This window comes from Cervus elaphus, chromosome 26, assembly GCF_910594005.1.
Source record: "Cervus elaphus chromosome 26, mCerEla1.1, whole genome shotgun sequence".
Classification (NCBI taxonomy): domain Eukaryota; kingdom Metazoa; phylum Chordata; class Mammalia; order Artiodactyla; family Cervidae; genus Cervus; species Cervus elaphus.
In genome coordinates, this window is record NC_057840.1 from 23,598,863 (window position 1) to 23,615,521 (window position 16,659).

General features: G+C 43.2%; 1 protein-coding gene across 1 annotated transcript; it reads left to right on the forward strand.

Moving 5' to 3' along the window:
* Positions 1-390: 390 nt before the first annotated feature.
* Positions 391-15,677, forward strand: ABRACL (ABRA C-terminal like). Its single transcript, XM_043888500.1, has 3 exons — positions 391-896; positions 6,244-6,310; positions 15,093-15,677. The coding sequence occupies exons 2-3, from the start codon at positions 6,250-6,252 to the stop codon at positions 15,275-15,277; spliced, it is 246 nt and encodes an 81-aa protein (XP_043744435.1). The 5' UTR covers positions 391-896; positions 6,244-6,249; the 3' UTR covers positions 15,278-15,677.
* Positions 15,678-16,659: the final 982 nt, after the last annotated feature.

A 16,659-nucleotide genomic window follows, 5' to 3' on the forward strand; every position in this document is an offset into this window, starting at 1 on the left:
AATAAAGGATGTATGAATAAAATGATTGAATTATACGGTTACATGTAGGAAATAATGAATAAAGAGGGGAAGAAATCTACATTGACCCAGGGCCAAGAATTATAATAGCTTTATCCAAGTAAAGTTTCTTTGCAGTAAAGCCGTTTTCAAAACTGCATTTTCTTTCGCAAATCAGACCAGCCTGCTGTCATATTTGTAGCTATCTGAAAGCCCCCTGCCCTGGGTTTAATTCCGCGCAGTGGTGAAGAATCCGCCTGCCAATGCAGGAGCCACAGGAAACACCACTTCTATCCCTGGGTCTAGAAGATCCTCTGGAGAAGGGCATGGCAACCCACCCCAGTATTCTTGCCTGGCAAATTCCCTGGACAGAGGATCCTGGCGGGCCCAAGGAGTCCCTGAGCCCAAGGAGTCAGACCGACTAAGCGCGCAAGCAAAGGAGATCTCAGCATTCTGCACGTTGGCGGAGCTTTTTTTCTGGCGTTCGGAGAGAGATCCTGGCAGGAAGTCAATTTCCAGGAAAAGATGCGGGGGTTGCAGCTCCTTGGCTCCGAGTGGCGCGGGGCAAAGGTGGCGGTAACTGGAGCTCTGGATGCATTTTCCTAGAAGCCTCCAGCGTTCCGCCACCTGTGCGGAGTCTGCCCCCTTGTTGGCGTCTCCGCTCCAGAGTTTCCTCCTCCTAGCTTAGTCCCCGGGAGTGTGGGCGGCCCCATTCCTGAGCGCTGAAACTCTGCCCCCCTCCCCCCGCTCGCCCTCCGCCTGCGGCACACCAACGAGCCTTTTCTTTGCCTCACTCACTTCCTTCCTCGGCTTCTTCCTCCCCAGTGCGTGGAAGAAGGCAACCAGCCCGCACCGACGCTGCCCCAGTTTTCTCGGAAAAAAACAGGAGGTAGAGATAGGTGAGTGATCGCCCTGGGAAGTGGCGTGCAGGTAGAAAGGATGGACTGGGGTAGCCGGGGGAGGTCAAACAGCCGGAGGAGGGGATCGCGGGCTGAGGTTGGAGAGCCAGGACGGGGAAGAGAGGGGGCTAAGGCGCCTCGAGGGTATAACTGGCATTGGGCTGAGCCGGGTGCTGGGGACCGCGTGGGCGCGCCCCCGCGCCCCCCCACCTCTCGGGCAGACTTCCGTACTCGGCTCACGTGACATTTTGCCGGTCCGGGGGCGGACGGGGCAGGGAGATCAGCAGCGTTTATATATACATTTTTCCCCCCTTTTTTCTTACCGCGGAGCAACTTGCCGGCTTTGCACTTGGAGAGCCAGTTCCGCAGAACTGAGCGGGAACAGACCGGCAGCGAGGGGCCAGGCTCCCCCCGAGGAATTCTGTGGCTTCAGGGCAGTGGGCTTTGCGGGCGCGGGCGGCGGGTGCGGATCTGAATGCTCCGGGTTCTGTGTACCGGGTGGGGGGTAGTGAGAAGACAGTAGCGACTCGGGGAGCCCCAAGCCGGGTCCGTTTGCGTCGCTGGGTTTGGGCACCGGCTCTCGAGGCGCGCCTGGGGCGCGCCGATCGCGGGGGAGCGCGGGCCTCGCGGAAACAAAGGCTTCCGGGATGCGGATGCTGCGCTTCCCTGGGAGTCCCCCCGGACCCCGCTGTGCACCCCGGAGCGGGGGCCGAGCGTTGCGCCCCCTAGCTCTGCAGCTGTGCGGGTGATGACCGTCTGATGGCTTGCGGGGACAGGGTCTCGGGACCCCTTCCGGGCCAGCTCCCAACTCGGCTCGGGGATGACCAAATATGGAGTGTGTGCGCGCCTGCGAGGAGGCGGGAAGGAACCCAGTCATTCTTTGACCTGCACCAGCTGCTCGTCGGGGATTTTGAAGGAGGGCTGGGAAAGAGTGGCCAGCCCTAGTGAGGACAGGTGGCTCCCGATTCCCAGATGTCCCCACTCGAGTAGGCTTATTTCTTGACTTTAGAAAATCTCCAGGTATTGCCTCCAAACTTTAGAAAACAAACCAACCAAAATAAAACCGAAAAACCTGTTAAGAGGGTCCTTAAATATATCTTCAAGTGCCTACTGAAAGTGGAGCATTTCGGCATATGGCCCAGTCCGCCCACGTTCCGCTTTCCTTGTGGTTCCCACGCACAGTGCCTAATTGGTTTCTGTCACAATGAGAGGGCTCAGCTAGCATCTGCCATCCCCTTCCCCTGAGCCTCCCATTGAGCCGGCTCTTTCTTTCCCTTAGACTTGCTTTGCCCGTGGCCTCTCATTGTTCTTGATCTTGCTGCTTGCACCAGCCCCAGGCTTCTGTCCTCATAAAAAAATGTCGTGGACCTTCCGAGGTTTGTGCAGCAGAGTATTTTATACTCCTTTGTCCTCATTAAATATCAAAGAAATAAACCGTGCCAGGTTATGTAGGCTAGCAATAGTTTTTAAGCCTGTCATTTTCCTACTCAAAAGGATCAGTGCAGGGAGTCTTTTTTGCTTTTTAAGGGTTTTGTGTTAGTAAGTACTCAAATATTTCACACCAATACAACTTACCGTTACATTTAGTTCTATTTGCATAATAACCAGCCCCACCCCAAAGCAGCAGAAGAGGCAGAAGGATGAAGTAAAAACAGCATTTAATTGTGAGAAACCCCTCTGAGTCAGTTTCATCATCCATAAAATAGGGATAAATAATACTTTGCAAGGGTCTTAGAATGAACACAGATAAGGAGCCTCGGGTGTAATTAATTATAAGGAAATTCTGGTTGTCTTCCCTTCTTCAAAGATGAACATGCATCTGCTTGATGTGATGCACATATTCATACTACTTAAGAGTGTGATTTCCTCTTTGAGTCTCATTATTAAAAGAGAACTATGACTGGTGTGAATGGTGGTGGGTGGAAGGAATGGAAAATGATGTTAAAGAGATGAATATTCTGGGTGGGAGGAAATCAAAGCCTCTGAGAATTAGAGGACTGTAATCCCCTTGGACATTTCCCTTTCCCTTTTGTCCAATGTGGGCCGATTTCCTCATCAACCCTCACAGATCCTACTACTTCTGCAAACTTTATTCACCATTAGACAGTTTTGATTATTAGAGAATTTTTTTCTCTTATGGCTTCCAAATCTGCCTTTCTGTTTACCTGTCTATTCTACCCAATATGGTAATGCAAACAAGACTATTCACATGAGTACATAATGGAGTTTTATTTTTTTTAAAGCAGCAGGTCTCTTAGGGTCTCTAGGCTAACTTTAAAAGTCAAGATTCTTTAGAGTGCAAGTGACAGAAACTCAAACCAGCATAAGCAAAACCACAGAAGATTGATTAGTTCATGTACCAGAAAAATCCAAGATCATATACAGGCTCAATCATTGATGCACGGTTGACTTTTTTTGTGTGCTGGATTTATTCCTGGCAGGCTTTTTTCACACGGTAGCCGTTTACATACTGGCCGGCCATAAACTTAGAGCCCAGTAGGAGAGTGTTGTTTTACTAGTAGTCTGGCAAAATTCCTGGGCTGATCCCATTGTTCAAGATGGGATCACCTATCCTATGCTCCAAACCAATTACTCTGACTTTGAACCATTCCTGGAGTCCAGAATGAGGCTCCACCCAAAATGAGATGAGATAAGAACAAGGAAGGAATGGCTCTAACCAAAAGAAAAAAAAAAAAAATTGGACTGCGGGTGCCAGAAGATAGAAAGGGTGCTGAGCAGGGGAAAATGACAGCTATTCACCACACTGACAATTAACAGGTTTTTTTCCTACCACTAGTCTCATGGCTTGTCTTTCAGTTGTGTCCTCCAGTTATGTTTTAGCGTTTTAGTGTCTCTCTAAAACTGTATTTTGAATTGAATATAATGTTATAATTTCACCAATAACTATAAAGTTCTCACATTTGGACACTAATTTTTGATACTGGGTTTTATGTAGCTGCATTAACCTAAGATGTTGCATCTTGTTGCAGTGTTGTTTTTTAGTCGCTAAATCCTGTCCAGCTCTTTTGGGACCCCATGGACTGTAGCCCTTCAGGCTCCCCTGTCCATAGAATTTCCCAGGCAAGAACACTGGAATGGGTGTTTGCCATTTCCTACTTCAGGGATCTTCCCTACTTGGGGATCAAACCCGTGTCTCTTGCATCTCCTGCATTGGCAGGCGGATTCTTTACCACTGAGCCACCAGGGAAGCCCATCTTGTTGCAATATAAGCTTCTTAAATTATAAGATTTACACAAAAGTGTAGCAGATGGTAGTGGTGCTTTTAATTATTAACTATTAGAAATCTGGGGTCCTGATCAATATAATTTAAACATAGATGTCATTCTTGTTTTTTAAAAGCTACCAAGAATTAGCTACGATCTGTCTGAATAAAATTATTTCTTCCAAATCATCACCCCAAAGTAAACCATTCAGGCCATCCTACTCTTTTCATCCCTTATTTAATTTGGAAAACTTAGACTCTGCTGATGCCTCTTCTGCCCATGCTTTTCACCCTCATATTGCTGTTTCCAGTGTAAATTATTTCCTTCTTATGGAAACTCATTCTTCCTCCTTTCCCGCTTTTCTTCTTCGCTCCAACAGAGTTGGGTTTCTCTCCTTCAGCTCTCCCTGCGGCTTCCCTGTTTCTTGCTGGTATCTTTCTCCTCCCACTTTCTGTAGCTGTGTGCCAGGCCCCCTTTAGGCTTCCTTTTCTGTCTTTGAGTCCACTTCCTCCCCTTAGAGCTCCTTTCTGTACCTCACTGAAATCAGCAGCTCCCTGTCAATAACCCCCACAGGTGTGTTTTCATCCCCTCTCACGCCTTTGCTCATTTTCCTGTTTGCCAGCCAGTTATTTGTTGAGGTCCTACTCTTGGTGCCAGACGGGGTCCCGCAATAGCAGAACGGTCAGATCCCCGCAGAGAGGAGCTCACTGTCTAGTGATAAAAGGCAAAGTGAAAGAAAGTGAAGTCACTCAGTCGTGTCCGACTCTTTGCGACTCCGTGGACTGTAGCCTACCGCGCTCCTCCATCCATGGGATTCTCCAGACAAGAGTACTGGAGTGGGTTGCCATTTCCTTCTCCAGAGGATCTTCCCGACCCAGGGATCGAACCCGGGTCTCTCGCACTGTAGGCAGACGCCTTACCGTCCGAGCCACCAGGGAAGTACCTGATAAAAGACAAGAAGCTGGTCATTCCAATCAAGTGAAATGAAGAGGATGCGCATTACTGTGGGAACACACACGGGGGGCACTCCTACTCCCTGGTTTCAGGGAGGGCTTCCTGGAGGAAGTTGTATCTCAGTTGGGACTGGACAAGTGGAAGTTAACTCCAAGAAAGAGGAATAGTCAGAGTTGGGTTGAAGAAGCAGCAGTACCCGTGAAGGCTGGACGTAAGAGAGTGAGGGGACATTTGAGGAATGAAAAGAAGCGTCGTGCAGCTGCAACCTGGCATTCAAGGGCATAGATGTGAGGTGGCTGGAATGATGGGCGCAAAGCCAGCCAATGGAGGACCTCATGAGCCAAGGGACCTCGCCCAGCTGCTGTGCTAACCCTGAACTCCTTCCTCATCCGAAGATGAATGGTGTTCACCACAGGCTCTCCATTGCGGTCAGATTGCATTACGAACTGCTGGGGAAAGAGCACGGGTATTTGTGACCCGGAAGTCATCATTGCCCTGACCTCATGGTACTAAAATTGCACTTGTAGGGTTCCGCCTGGACCGCCTTTTCACCTCGGGGCTCCTAGAGGGGAGGATGGTGTTGGTTTTTCCGGTTTATCCTGGTGCCCACAGCTCCTAGATTAGGGCCTGCCCCAGATGTGCTGTGGTTTCTCCTTGTTTCTGTGATTTTTCCAACTACTTACCTGGTCCACTCTTCCCCCAGGAACCTCCCCGAAACCTGCGGCTTTCTCCTTCAAGCTCCCTTAATGCCTTGGACCCACCGCTCAAAGAGAGCTTGTCCCATTGCTAGTCATGCCAGGCCTTTCTCTGCTTGTGGATGATGAGTTCCCTGAGGGCGGGTCTTGTGTCACTCACCATTCTGTTTTTGGTGCCAGGCAGAGCCTGGGTTTGGAGTTAATAGTGGGTGCAAGGACAATGGCTCCATTCTCCCCAGTAGACTGCATGGAGTAAGAGTGGGACCGCCCACCAGGGCACTTACAAAGATGGGGGAAATGGAGGTACTCTACCTGGGGGAGATACATCACACACGTGTTTTTAGGAAGAGGGACATGGTAAATTAATAGTGACAAATGCTGCGTGAAAAAAACCAAGGGCCCTTGGATTTGACAATATATGCTTAATGGAATGTAGAAACTAATAATACAGATTTTTTTTTTTCCCTCCCTCAGGCAGCAATGAATGTGGATCATGAAGTTAAACTCTTAGTGGAGGAAATTCATCGTCTTGGTTCAAAAAGTAAGTATTATATGATAGATACGGCGTTTCATCTGAGTTTGCTTTAGAGCAAGGACTAACTCTTTGGGTACTGTGCTGTCTCTTTGGTCATGTCCTACTCTTTGGGACTCCATGGATTGTAGCCCACCAGGCTACTCTTTTCATGGGATTCTGCAGGCAAGAATACTGGAGTGGGTTGCCATTTCCTTCTCCAAACTCTTGGTAGAAGCCTTAAAGTTTTGGCAGCTGTCAGCTAACTGCTCTCAGCCCTGAAGTAACTTTTGGAGACACAGAACTGTTGGAGTATTGTGATTCTTATACAAAGAATGGTTGAGTTATTATCCTTTGAATGGGAAGAAAATCACTGTACATCTGTAACCTAGCTGCATTGAAATCTTGTCATTGAATCTCATTGTTCGAATTTTTGTCATACTATTAAAATTCATTTTTTTTTTCCTGCTTTACCCTGCCACCATTTTGAAAATTGGCAACTGACTAGAGACTCATTGAAATTGCAATACATTGTCTTTATTTTCTTCAAACTTTTGAATTTTGTATAATTAGGTATTTATGTATATATAACTAAAAGAACCCATCCTTTGGGTAGTTTTTTTAAAAAGTCAGCTTTTCCCTCAGCAGCATATAAGCAGCTACCATGAAGTTTGAGACATGTAAAATGGGGAGTATTAGTCCCCTTTTCCTAAATTGTAATGAAAACAACTCTTATGCTTGTAACTATAAGTATTAATATTTTGTACATCTCAGACCAGACATGTAATAGTTTGGGGAGCATTTTAAAAATTGTAAGAGCAATAGATGTATTCAGCAACAACTGAGATAATGGACCCCAAAGTTTTAAAATTATATCATGTAAGTGAAAAACAACTTTAAGAAGTACCTTATAAGAGTTGTCCTGTCATTGTAGCCTTGTTTTTTTTTTACACTGGAGGATAATTGCTTTACAATGTTGTATCACCATTATAGCTTGATTTTCTTACATATAGCTGTGATTACTTATGAATCACAAATCATTTGAAATAACAAGAGGTACTTTGAAAATTCCATTGTCATTATTATCAAACATCCCCTGTAGTTTTCTTTTGCGTATGTAACCTTACCACAAACTTTGTGACATGAAACAGCAAATGTAATATTTTTCATTAAGGATATATTGAAGTATAGTTAATTTAAAACATTGTCTTAGTTTCTGCTATACTGAAGAGTTATTCAGTTACACATGTATATGTACTCTTTTCCATTAGAGTTGGTCACAGGATGTTGAGTGTAGTTCTCTGTGCTATAGAGTAGGACCTTTCTGTTGATCCATTCTGTGTATAATAGTTGGCGTCTACCAACCACAAACTCAAACCCTCACACCACCTCCTTCTTGGCAGCCACAAGTCTGTTCTCTTTGTGAGTCTGTTTCTGTTTCGTAAGTAAGTTCATTTGTGTCGTAGTTTAGATTCCACATGTTAAGTGATATCACGTGGTATTTGTCTTTCTCTTTCTGACTTCCTTCACTTGGTATGATCATCTCTAGGTCCCGCCATGTTGCTGCAAATGGTATTTTTTCATTCCTCTTTGTGTGAGTAGTATTCCATTGTATGTATGTACTACATTTTTTTGTAAATAGTGTTATTGTGATCATAGGGGTGCATGTATCTTTTTGAATTATAGTTTTGTCCACATTTAATATCTTAATGGTTATGTAGGTTGGGAGTCTGCCTCAATCTGTTTGGGCTGCTGTAACAAAATACTGCAGACTGTGTGGCTTATAAACAGCAGAAATGTTATTGCTCATAGTTCTGAAGGCTGCAGGTCCGACATTAGTGTGCCAACATGGTCAACTTGGAGTCTTCTAGGTCTCAGATTTCTTGTATCTTTTCATGGTGAAAGGGACTAGGAATCTCTTTGTAGCCTTTTTATCTATCATCAGTCTGTCTATTATTGTGGTAACACTCATTTATAAGATCTTGTAAGTTTCATATAGAATAATATTGGGTTGACAAAAAAGATCATTCAGGTTTTTCTGTTACATCGTATGGAAAGACTCAAATGAACTTACTGGCCACCCCGATACTTAGCACTTCAAAATAAGCTGGTTTACAAACTAGATGACTGTAAGGTAATTATCTTAACTTGTATAAGGAAGAAAATATTTTGAACATTGTAACTTCACCAGGCCTCCTTGACTTACCTATTCCTGGTAATAGATGAATTATTGAGTTGGAAAGCATCTATGGAGATACGTTATCTATTGACAGATTAAGGTTAATTATTTATGTTATGTCTGGAATAATGTTGGCTAATCTAAAGTATGAATTTGATGACTAGATTGATGAATTTAGTTTTATCTGTTTCTTTTAAAATAAAGTTCTTTAAACCCTTTCATTTTTTATCCTATCACTTCAGTTCAGTTCAGCCGCTCAGTTGTGTCCGACTCTTTGCAACCCCATGGACTGCAGCACCAGGTTTCCCTGTCTATCACCAACTCCTGGAGCTTGCTTAAACTCATGTCCATTGAGTTGGTGATGCCATCCAACCATCTCATCTTCTGTTGTCCTCTTCTCCTCCTACCTTCTATCTTTCCCAGCATCAGGGTCCTTTCCAGTGAATCAGTTCTTCGTGTCAGGTGGCCAAAGTATTGGAGTTTCAGCTTCAGCATCAGTCCTTCCAATGAATATTCAGGACTGATTTCCTTTAGGATGGACTGGTTGGATCTCCTTGCAGTCCAAGGGACTCTCAAGAGTCTCCTCCAACACCACAGTTCAAAAGCATCAATTCTTGGGTGCTCAGTTTCTTTATAGTTCAACTCTCACATCCACACATGACTACTGGAGAAACCATAGCTTTGACTAGACGGACCTTTGTTGGCAAAGTAGTGTCTCTGCTTTTTACTATGCTGTCTGCTGCTGCTGCTGCTAAGTCACTTCAGTCGTGTCCAACTCCTAGTGACCCCATGGACTGCAGCCTACCAGAATCCTCCGTCCATGGGATTTTCCAGGCAAGAGTACTGGAATGGGTTGCCATTGCCTTCTCCGAATATGCTGTCTAGGTTGGTCATAACTTTTTTTCCAAGGAGTAAGTGTCTTTTAATTTCATGGCTATAGTCACCATCTGCAGTGATTTTGGAGTCCACAAAAATAAAGTCTCTCACTGTTTCCATTGTTTCCCCATCTATTTGCCATGAACTGATGGGACCAGATGCCATGATCTTAGTTTTCTGAGTGTTGAGTTTTAAGCCAACTTTCTCACTCTCCTTTTTCACTTTCATCAAGAGGCTCTTTAGTTCTTCTTCACTTTCTGCCATAAGGGTGATGTCATCTGCATATCTGAAGTTATTGACATTTCTCCTGGCAGTCTTGATTCCAGCTTGTGCTTTATCCAGTCCAGCATTTCTCTTGATGTACTCTGCATGTAAGTTAAATAAGCAGGGTGACAATATATACTGTTGACGTACTCCTTTCCCGATTTGGAACCAGTCTGTTGTTCCATGTCCAGTTCTAACTCTTGCTTCTTGACCTGCATACAGATTTCTCAGGAGGAAGGTCAGGTGGTCTGGTATTCCCATCTCTTTCAGAATTTTCCACAGTTTATTGTGATCCACACAGCCAAAGGCTTTGGCGTAGTCAATAAAGCAGAAGTAGATGTTTTTCTGGAACTCACTTGCTTTTTCGATGATCCAGCAGATGCTGGCAATCTCTGATTCCTCTGCCTTTTCTAAATCCAGCTTGAACATCTGGAAGTTCATGGTTCATGTACTGTTGAAACCTGGCTTGGACAGTTTTGAGCGGTACTTTGCTAGTGTGTGAGATGAGTGCAATTGTGCAGTAGTTTTTGCATTCTTTGGCATTGCCTTTCTTTGGGATTGGAATGAAAACTGACCTTTTCCAGTCCTGTGGCTATTGCTGAGTTTTCCAAATTGGCTGGCATATTGAGTGCAGCACTTTCACAGCATCATCTTTTAGTATTTGAAATAGCTCAACTGGAATTCCATCACCTCCACTAGCTTTGTTTGTAGTGATTCTTCCTAAGGCCCACTTGACTTCGCATTCCAGGATGTCTGGTTCTAGGTGAGTGATCACACCATCGTGGTTATCTGGGTCATGAAGATCTTTTTTTGTATAGTTCTTCTGTGTATTCTTGCCACCTCTTCTTAATATATATCTTCTGCTTCTGTTAGATCCATACCATTTCTGTCCTTTATTGTGCCTATCTTTGCATGGAATGTTCTCTTGGTATCTCTGATTTTCTTGATTTCTTATTTTTATCCTATAGAAAAGAGTTAAGTGGATAAAGATTATTTGGAAATTTAAATTCTTTAACAAATGTACCTTGAGTGCTGTCTTTGTGCTCAACTGCTGGAGATGGGAAAATAAACAAAAGCCCATCTCAGCCCTGTGGGCCTCTTTAGGTAGTGAGAAGACAGATAAATTGGAAGCATGTTTTGGGAGGTGATTAAGAGCGTGTGCTCTGGAGTCAGACTCTGGGAGGAATTCCACACATTCCTGCTGTGTGACCTTGGGCACATTTCTAAACTTCTCTGTGCCTTGGTTTCCTTATTTGTATAATGATTCTACTCTATTTCATTGAGTGTTGGAGACACATTTTTCACGCCTTAAAATCTCTGAAATAAGGATTATTTTATGATACATGGTATGCTATCGTTAAATTGGCAGTTTAATTGGAACATGAAATAATGGTGCTTCTTACAATCAATGGTGTCTTATCTTTGACAAAATGGTTAAGTGAGTTTTAATGACTGTAAAACGCGTTAAACAGTTCACTGAGTACTCAATAAATGGTAGCTTTCATTACTGTAATTGATGGTGAATGCTTTGATTGATATACATTCCATTTTTTAAGAAGTGCTATTCACTGGACTAAAGCAATCATAGAGTACTTCTCAGAGAAAGTGATATTTGAGTCCTTTTTTTTTTTTTTTTGGTTTTTTTGAGTCCATTTTTGAAGAAAAAATAATTTAGCTAGAAAAGAGGATCTGGGATGCCAGGTAGATGGCCCAACGTGAACAAAGTTACCCAGGGAGGTGATTCTTATCACCCTGGATTACAGCAGGTTGCTCATTTTGACTGAATCACAAGATACATGGAATGAGAAGGCAGGAGGCCAGGTGAGAGGTGAGGCAAGGGCCGGAGGATGAAGAATTGTATTCACTCCCTCTTAAAGGTGCTAGGGAGCCACTGAAAGATTAAAGTAGAAGAATATCAATTAAGCTTGTATCGTACAAAGTTTCTTCCACATTTTAAATTCTGTATGAATGTGGAGGATGTAGTGACGGTAAAAATAGAGAAGGGGAGACTTGTAAGGAGCCTGGCAGTTAGCCACGTGAGAATCAATTTGGGCCTGAACCAAGGAATTGTCCATGGAGAGGGAAGGCTAGAGCAACAGAAGATACAAGGAAGGTGGCATTGCTCGGACATTTGTCAGATTGAGGAGTTAGTGGGCAGGAGAACCCCAAGATTACAGCAGGGTTTCTGCCTTTGGTGGCTTTAAAACATTTAACCTAAATTGAGAATTTACCATAGACTGGGCATGCTATAAAAGACTTTACCTACATTCTATGTTTTAATCCTTGTAACAACTCCGAGAGGGATATTTTTACCCTCGTTTGATGGATGAAGTAACTGCAGCTCAGAGAGCTTGAAGGACCAGCCAGGTTACCCAGCCGCTGCACTGACTCCTGTGATCAGTGAAAAGTTTTCATTGCCAACAAAGGGTCGTGCTGTTGGAAGTGAAAACATCAAACAGGTACCTCTTGGCTTTTCAGGCCAAGCATGGTCAGACTCCCTATTTTCCATTACCAACTTATTTCCTCCTTCTTCTCTTAGATGGTTTCCTTGAGGTGAGTAAATTAGTCACTGTTCCCCTAGACACTTAACTTCTTTCACCTGTGCTTATGGCTTGGCATATTCTCCCATTTCTTTCACTCATAATTGAACCAGTGATCACCGATCTAGTGCTTAGCATGGGCTGGACTCTGCTCTATGCTTCAGAACTGTGTCCCCAGCCATACCGTGTGGGAGGTATCAAGATCCCCATTATACAGATGAGGAAACAGGTTTAGGGAATTTATGCAGATTTCCCAGGCCAAGCAACTAGCAGATGGCCAAAATTTCAGCTGAGGACTGTCAGGATTTTTGTTTGGTTGGTTGGTTGGTTTTTAAAGCTCTGTATTATACTCCCCTTAAAAGTCCGGTGGCTCAGAGGGTAAAGCATCTGCCTGCAGTGTGGGAGACCCGGGTTTGACCCCTGGGTCGGGAAGCTCCCCTGGAGAAGAAAATGGCACCCCACTCCAGTGTTCTTGTCTGGAGAATCCCATGGACTGAGGAGCCTGGTAGGCCACAGTCCACGGGGTTGCAAAGAGTTGGACATGACTGAGCAACTTCACTTTCTTTGCTTTCTTTCTTTAAAGTCCAGAACAGGTACCACCAGTCATGAAATCTTCCCTCCTGGTCTAGCCCAGAGTATCTTGGTCTCGATAAACAATCATATACCTCTTTGTCTTGTTGCTCTACCTACTGTGCATATGGTTATTTCCTCATAGGAGGGGGAATCATTTCTTTGCTAGCTAGAAAGTGATTCTATCATTCCTTCTCTCTGCCTCTAGTGCCCAGCACAGCGCTATACCACAGGAGGAGTTTATTAAGCTGCATGCTGTAAGCTCTAATAGGGGAGCACCGGAACCCAAGAACCCTTCTCGCTGTGATGGCCTTCTCCTTCACAGGGGATACAGCTTTGGGAGGGAAGAACTTGGAGCATTGCAGTAGGATGGGGTGAAATGTTCAGCCAGGTAGATCGAGGAAGTGTCCTTGATTACTCTTATCTTTGAGACTTCCTCTTATTGACTTTTAACCAAAGATCCACTTTTTGTTTACCTCAATTAAAAATAGACTTTATTTTTTAAGGGCAGTTATAGATTTACAATAAAATTGAGCAGAAGGTATTGAGATTTCCCGTATACCCTCTGCTCCCTCACAAGCATAGTCTTCCCTGTTATTAACATCTTCCACCAGAGGGGTGCCTTTGTTGCAGTTGATGCCCCTGCATCATTGTTGTTGTTCAGTTGCTAAGTTGTGTCCGACTCTTTGTGCCCCATGAATTGCAGCACACCAGGCTTCCCTGTTCTTCACTATCTCCTGGACTTTGTTCAAACTCATGTCCATTGAGTCAGTGATGCCATCCAACCATCTCCTCCTCTGTCAACCCCTTCTCCTCTTGTCCTCAATATTTCCCAACATCAGGGTCTTTTCCAATAAGTCTGCCCCTAATATCTCAGTTGGTAAAGAATCCGCCTGCAATGCAGGAGGACCCTGGTTTGATTCCTGGGATGGGAAGATCCCCTGGAGAAGGGCTAGACTACCCACTCCAGTATTCTTGGACTTCTCTTGTGGCCCAGCTGGTAAAGAGTCTGCCTGCAATGTGGGAGACCTGGGTTCCATCCCTGGATTGGGAAGATCCCCTGGAGAAGGGAAAGGCTACCCACTCCAGTGTTCTGGCCTGGAGAATTCCATGGACTGTGTAGTCCATGGGGTCGCAAAGAGGGGGACATGACTGAGAGACTTGCACTTTCTTCCCATCAGGTGGCCAAAGTATTGGAGCTTCAACTTCAGTGTCAGTCCTTCCAATGAATATTCAGGGTTGATTTCCTTTAGGTTTGACTGGTTTGATCTCTAGGATTGATCCTGCATTGACATATAATTATCACCCAGAGTCCATAATTCACATTACATTTCACTCTTGGTTTTGTACATTCTGTGGGTTTGAACTGATGTGTAATGATGTCTCCATCATTATAATATCACAGAGTGTCTTCATTGCTTTAAAAATTCATTGTGCTCTGCCTGTTCACCCCTCCCCTATCCTAACCACTGAAAACCACTGATGTTTTTACTTTGTTTTCTCTTTTTCCATAGTTTTGCCTTTTCCAGAATAGCCCATAGTTGGAGTCATATAGCACATAGCTTTTTTTCAGATTGCTTTCTTTCATTTACTAATATGTATTTAAGGTTCCTCCAGGTTTTTCATGACTTGATAGCTCATTTCTTTTTAGTGTTTCTTTTAATTTTTAGCATCTATGTTAAAAACTGGCCTTCAAACTAGATAATGTAGGGATTCTGGTAAATAAAGATTTCTTCATTTTTTGTGGTCACCACTCCTTTCCTGGGGTTTCTGAGCGTGTTTAGAACACACCTAGAGAAGTACTGCTCCTGATTTGGGGTTTCTCTTATATTTGTTATTTTTACTGATTCAACAACTAACAGTTAGGAAGTTGAAACTGAGAGACTTCCCTGGCGGTCCGGTTAAGACTGGTCTTCAGTGTAGGGTGTACAGGTTCGATCCCTGATCAGGGAGCTAAGATCCTACACGCCTTGCAGCCAAAGAACAAAATCATAAAACAGAAGCAATATTGGAACAGATTCAATAAAGATTTTAAAAATGGTCCACACCAAAAGAAAAAAAACCTTTAAAAAAAATAAAAATTTGGACAGAGAGGAATGGTCCTCCATATGAGCACTGTAACACATTCACTTTTTGTTAATATCTCTTTGTTCTCACTCTGCTGTTTGTACCAGTGATACTAAGGCTAGAAAATGTACTGCACATTGCATTTCCTGTGTTCCTTTTTGAATCTGGCAAGAAGTAACACTGAATTTTTGACGGTTGACTGCTACATTGTGATGTTGGTTAACCTCCAGTTGTTTATGAAAGATGATGTGTGTTTGCCATACGTGGTGGCAGTAAACAGACTTTGCATTAACTAACAGTGTGTTTTCTCAATTAGATGCTGATGGAAAATTAAGTGTGAAATTTGGGGTTCTCTTCCAAGATGACAAGTGTGCCAACCTCTTTGAAGCACTGGTAGGGACTCTCAAAGCGGCAAAGCGAAGGAAGATTATTACATACTCAGGAGAGCTACTTTTGCAAGGTGTTCATGATGATGTTGACATTATATTGCTTCAAGATTAATGTGGTTTGCATGGCTCTGTTTATTGTATTTTGTTTGTTTCTGGTAAACTGGAATATTAAGTCAAAGGACAAACATAGGAACCTACTTAATGTATTTTTATAGAACTTTATAAACAAAAGGAGACTCATTTTAGAAGTCTGTCCTTTTTTTTATCTTGAAAACAAATTTGTGTATTACACTGTAAAATGAACAAAACGTATTATTTTTCTCAGGAATCTGGTTGGAAAATGTAAACAATGGGGCTTTTTTGGTGGGGGTACCAGGAATGTTTGTTTCATAAATTATTCGTAGACAGTTTCTACAGATATTGAACATTCTGTGAATTCAAGAAACAAACTTGTAAGACTAGCTCCCACAAGGAATATAATGTTTATGTAATAAAAACATATAACTCCCTTATAAAATTGTCTTATTGTCTTATTTTGTCATTTGAGATTTATGTACCTCACAGACTTGAGTTTTTGCATCAATATTAGGTAACTGCAGTAAAAGTTTTCTTAATTTGGAGAAATATTTTCTTAAAACTACAGAATTTAAAAAGTAGGGATGATTAGTGTTATGACTGGGCCCTGTTAAATATAATGATTTTGATGCCTATAATGTGCTTAACCCTGGTAGGGGACATGCCTAAAAGATGTAACCCAAAAACTTCACTTTCTAACTGGATCAGTCAGACCCACCTGAAACAATACAGGAGTATTTATGATTGCAAGTTGCAGCTTGTAGTTCAGAACTGAAAATGATACAGAATCTCAGGGAGGACAAGATCAGTGAAAGGCCTTGTGGCTGGAAGAGGTATAGAGGAGGCAGAATTTGTAGGATTAGAGCTATAGATATTCAGAGGGGGAAAGATGGGATGGGTGAGGGTGATGACCCAAGGGAAGGCAGAGGGACATGGATTATTAGTAAAGCATGATTTGTGAGAGGATATCAGAATTCACTGGCACTTCATAGTCACTGTGAACATTTATTGAGCCTTTATTATGCCAATCCTCATATAACCCTGTGAGGTCGGTATTAATGTTACCTCCCATTTCATAGATGAGGTAAGAAAGACACATAAAAGTTAAAAGTTTGTTTAAGTTCACCTAGCCAGAAAGTGGGTAAGTCAGGGTTTTGAAATTTGACTCATCTAATTGGCAAGTCCAGAGATGGGATGGACTTCAGGCATGGCTGGCTCCAGGGACTCAAACACTGTTGTTTAAACACTTCCTTGCCATATTGGCTCTGATGCATTTTTTGGTTCTTTCTCATTCTCTTTCTACTGTAAATAGATTCCTGCAGGTATTAATAGATGCCTGCAGATAGGTGCAAATGCATCTACTCTTAGATTAGCAATACTAGTAAAGAATTATATATTATTAATCATATAATTATATAC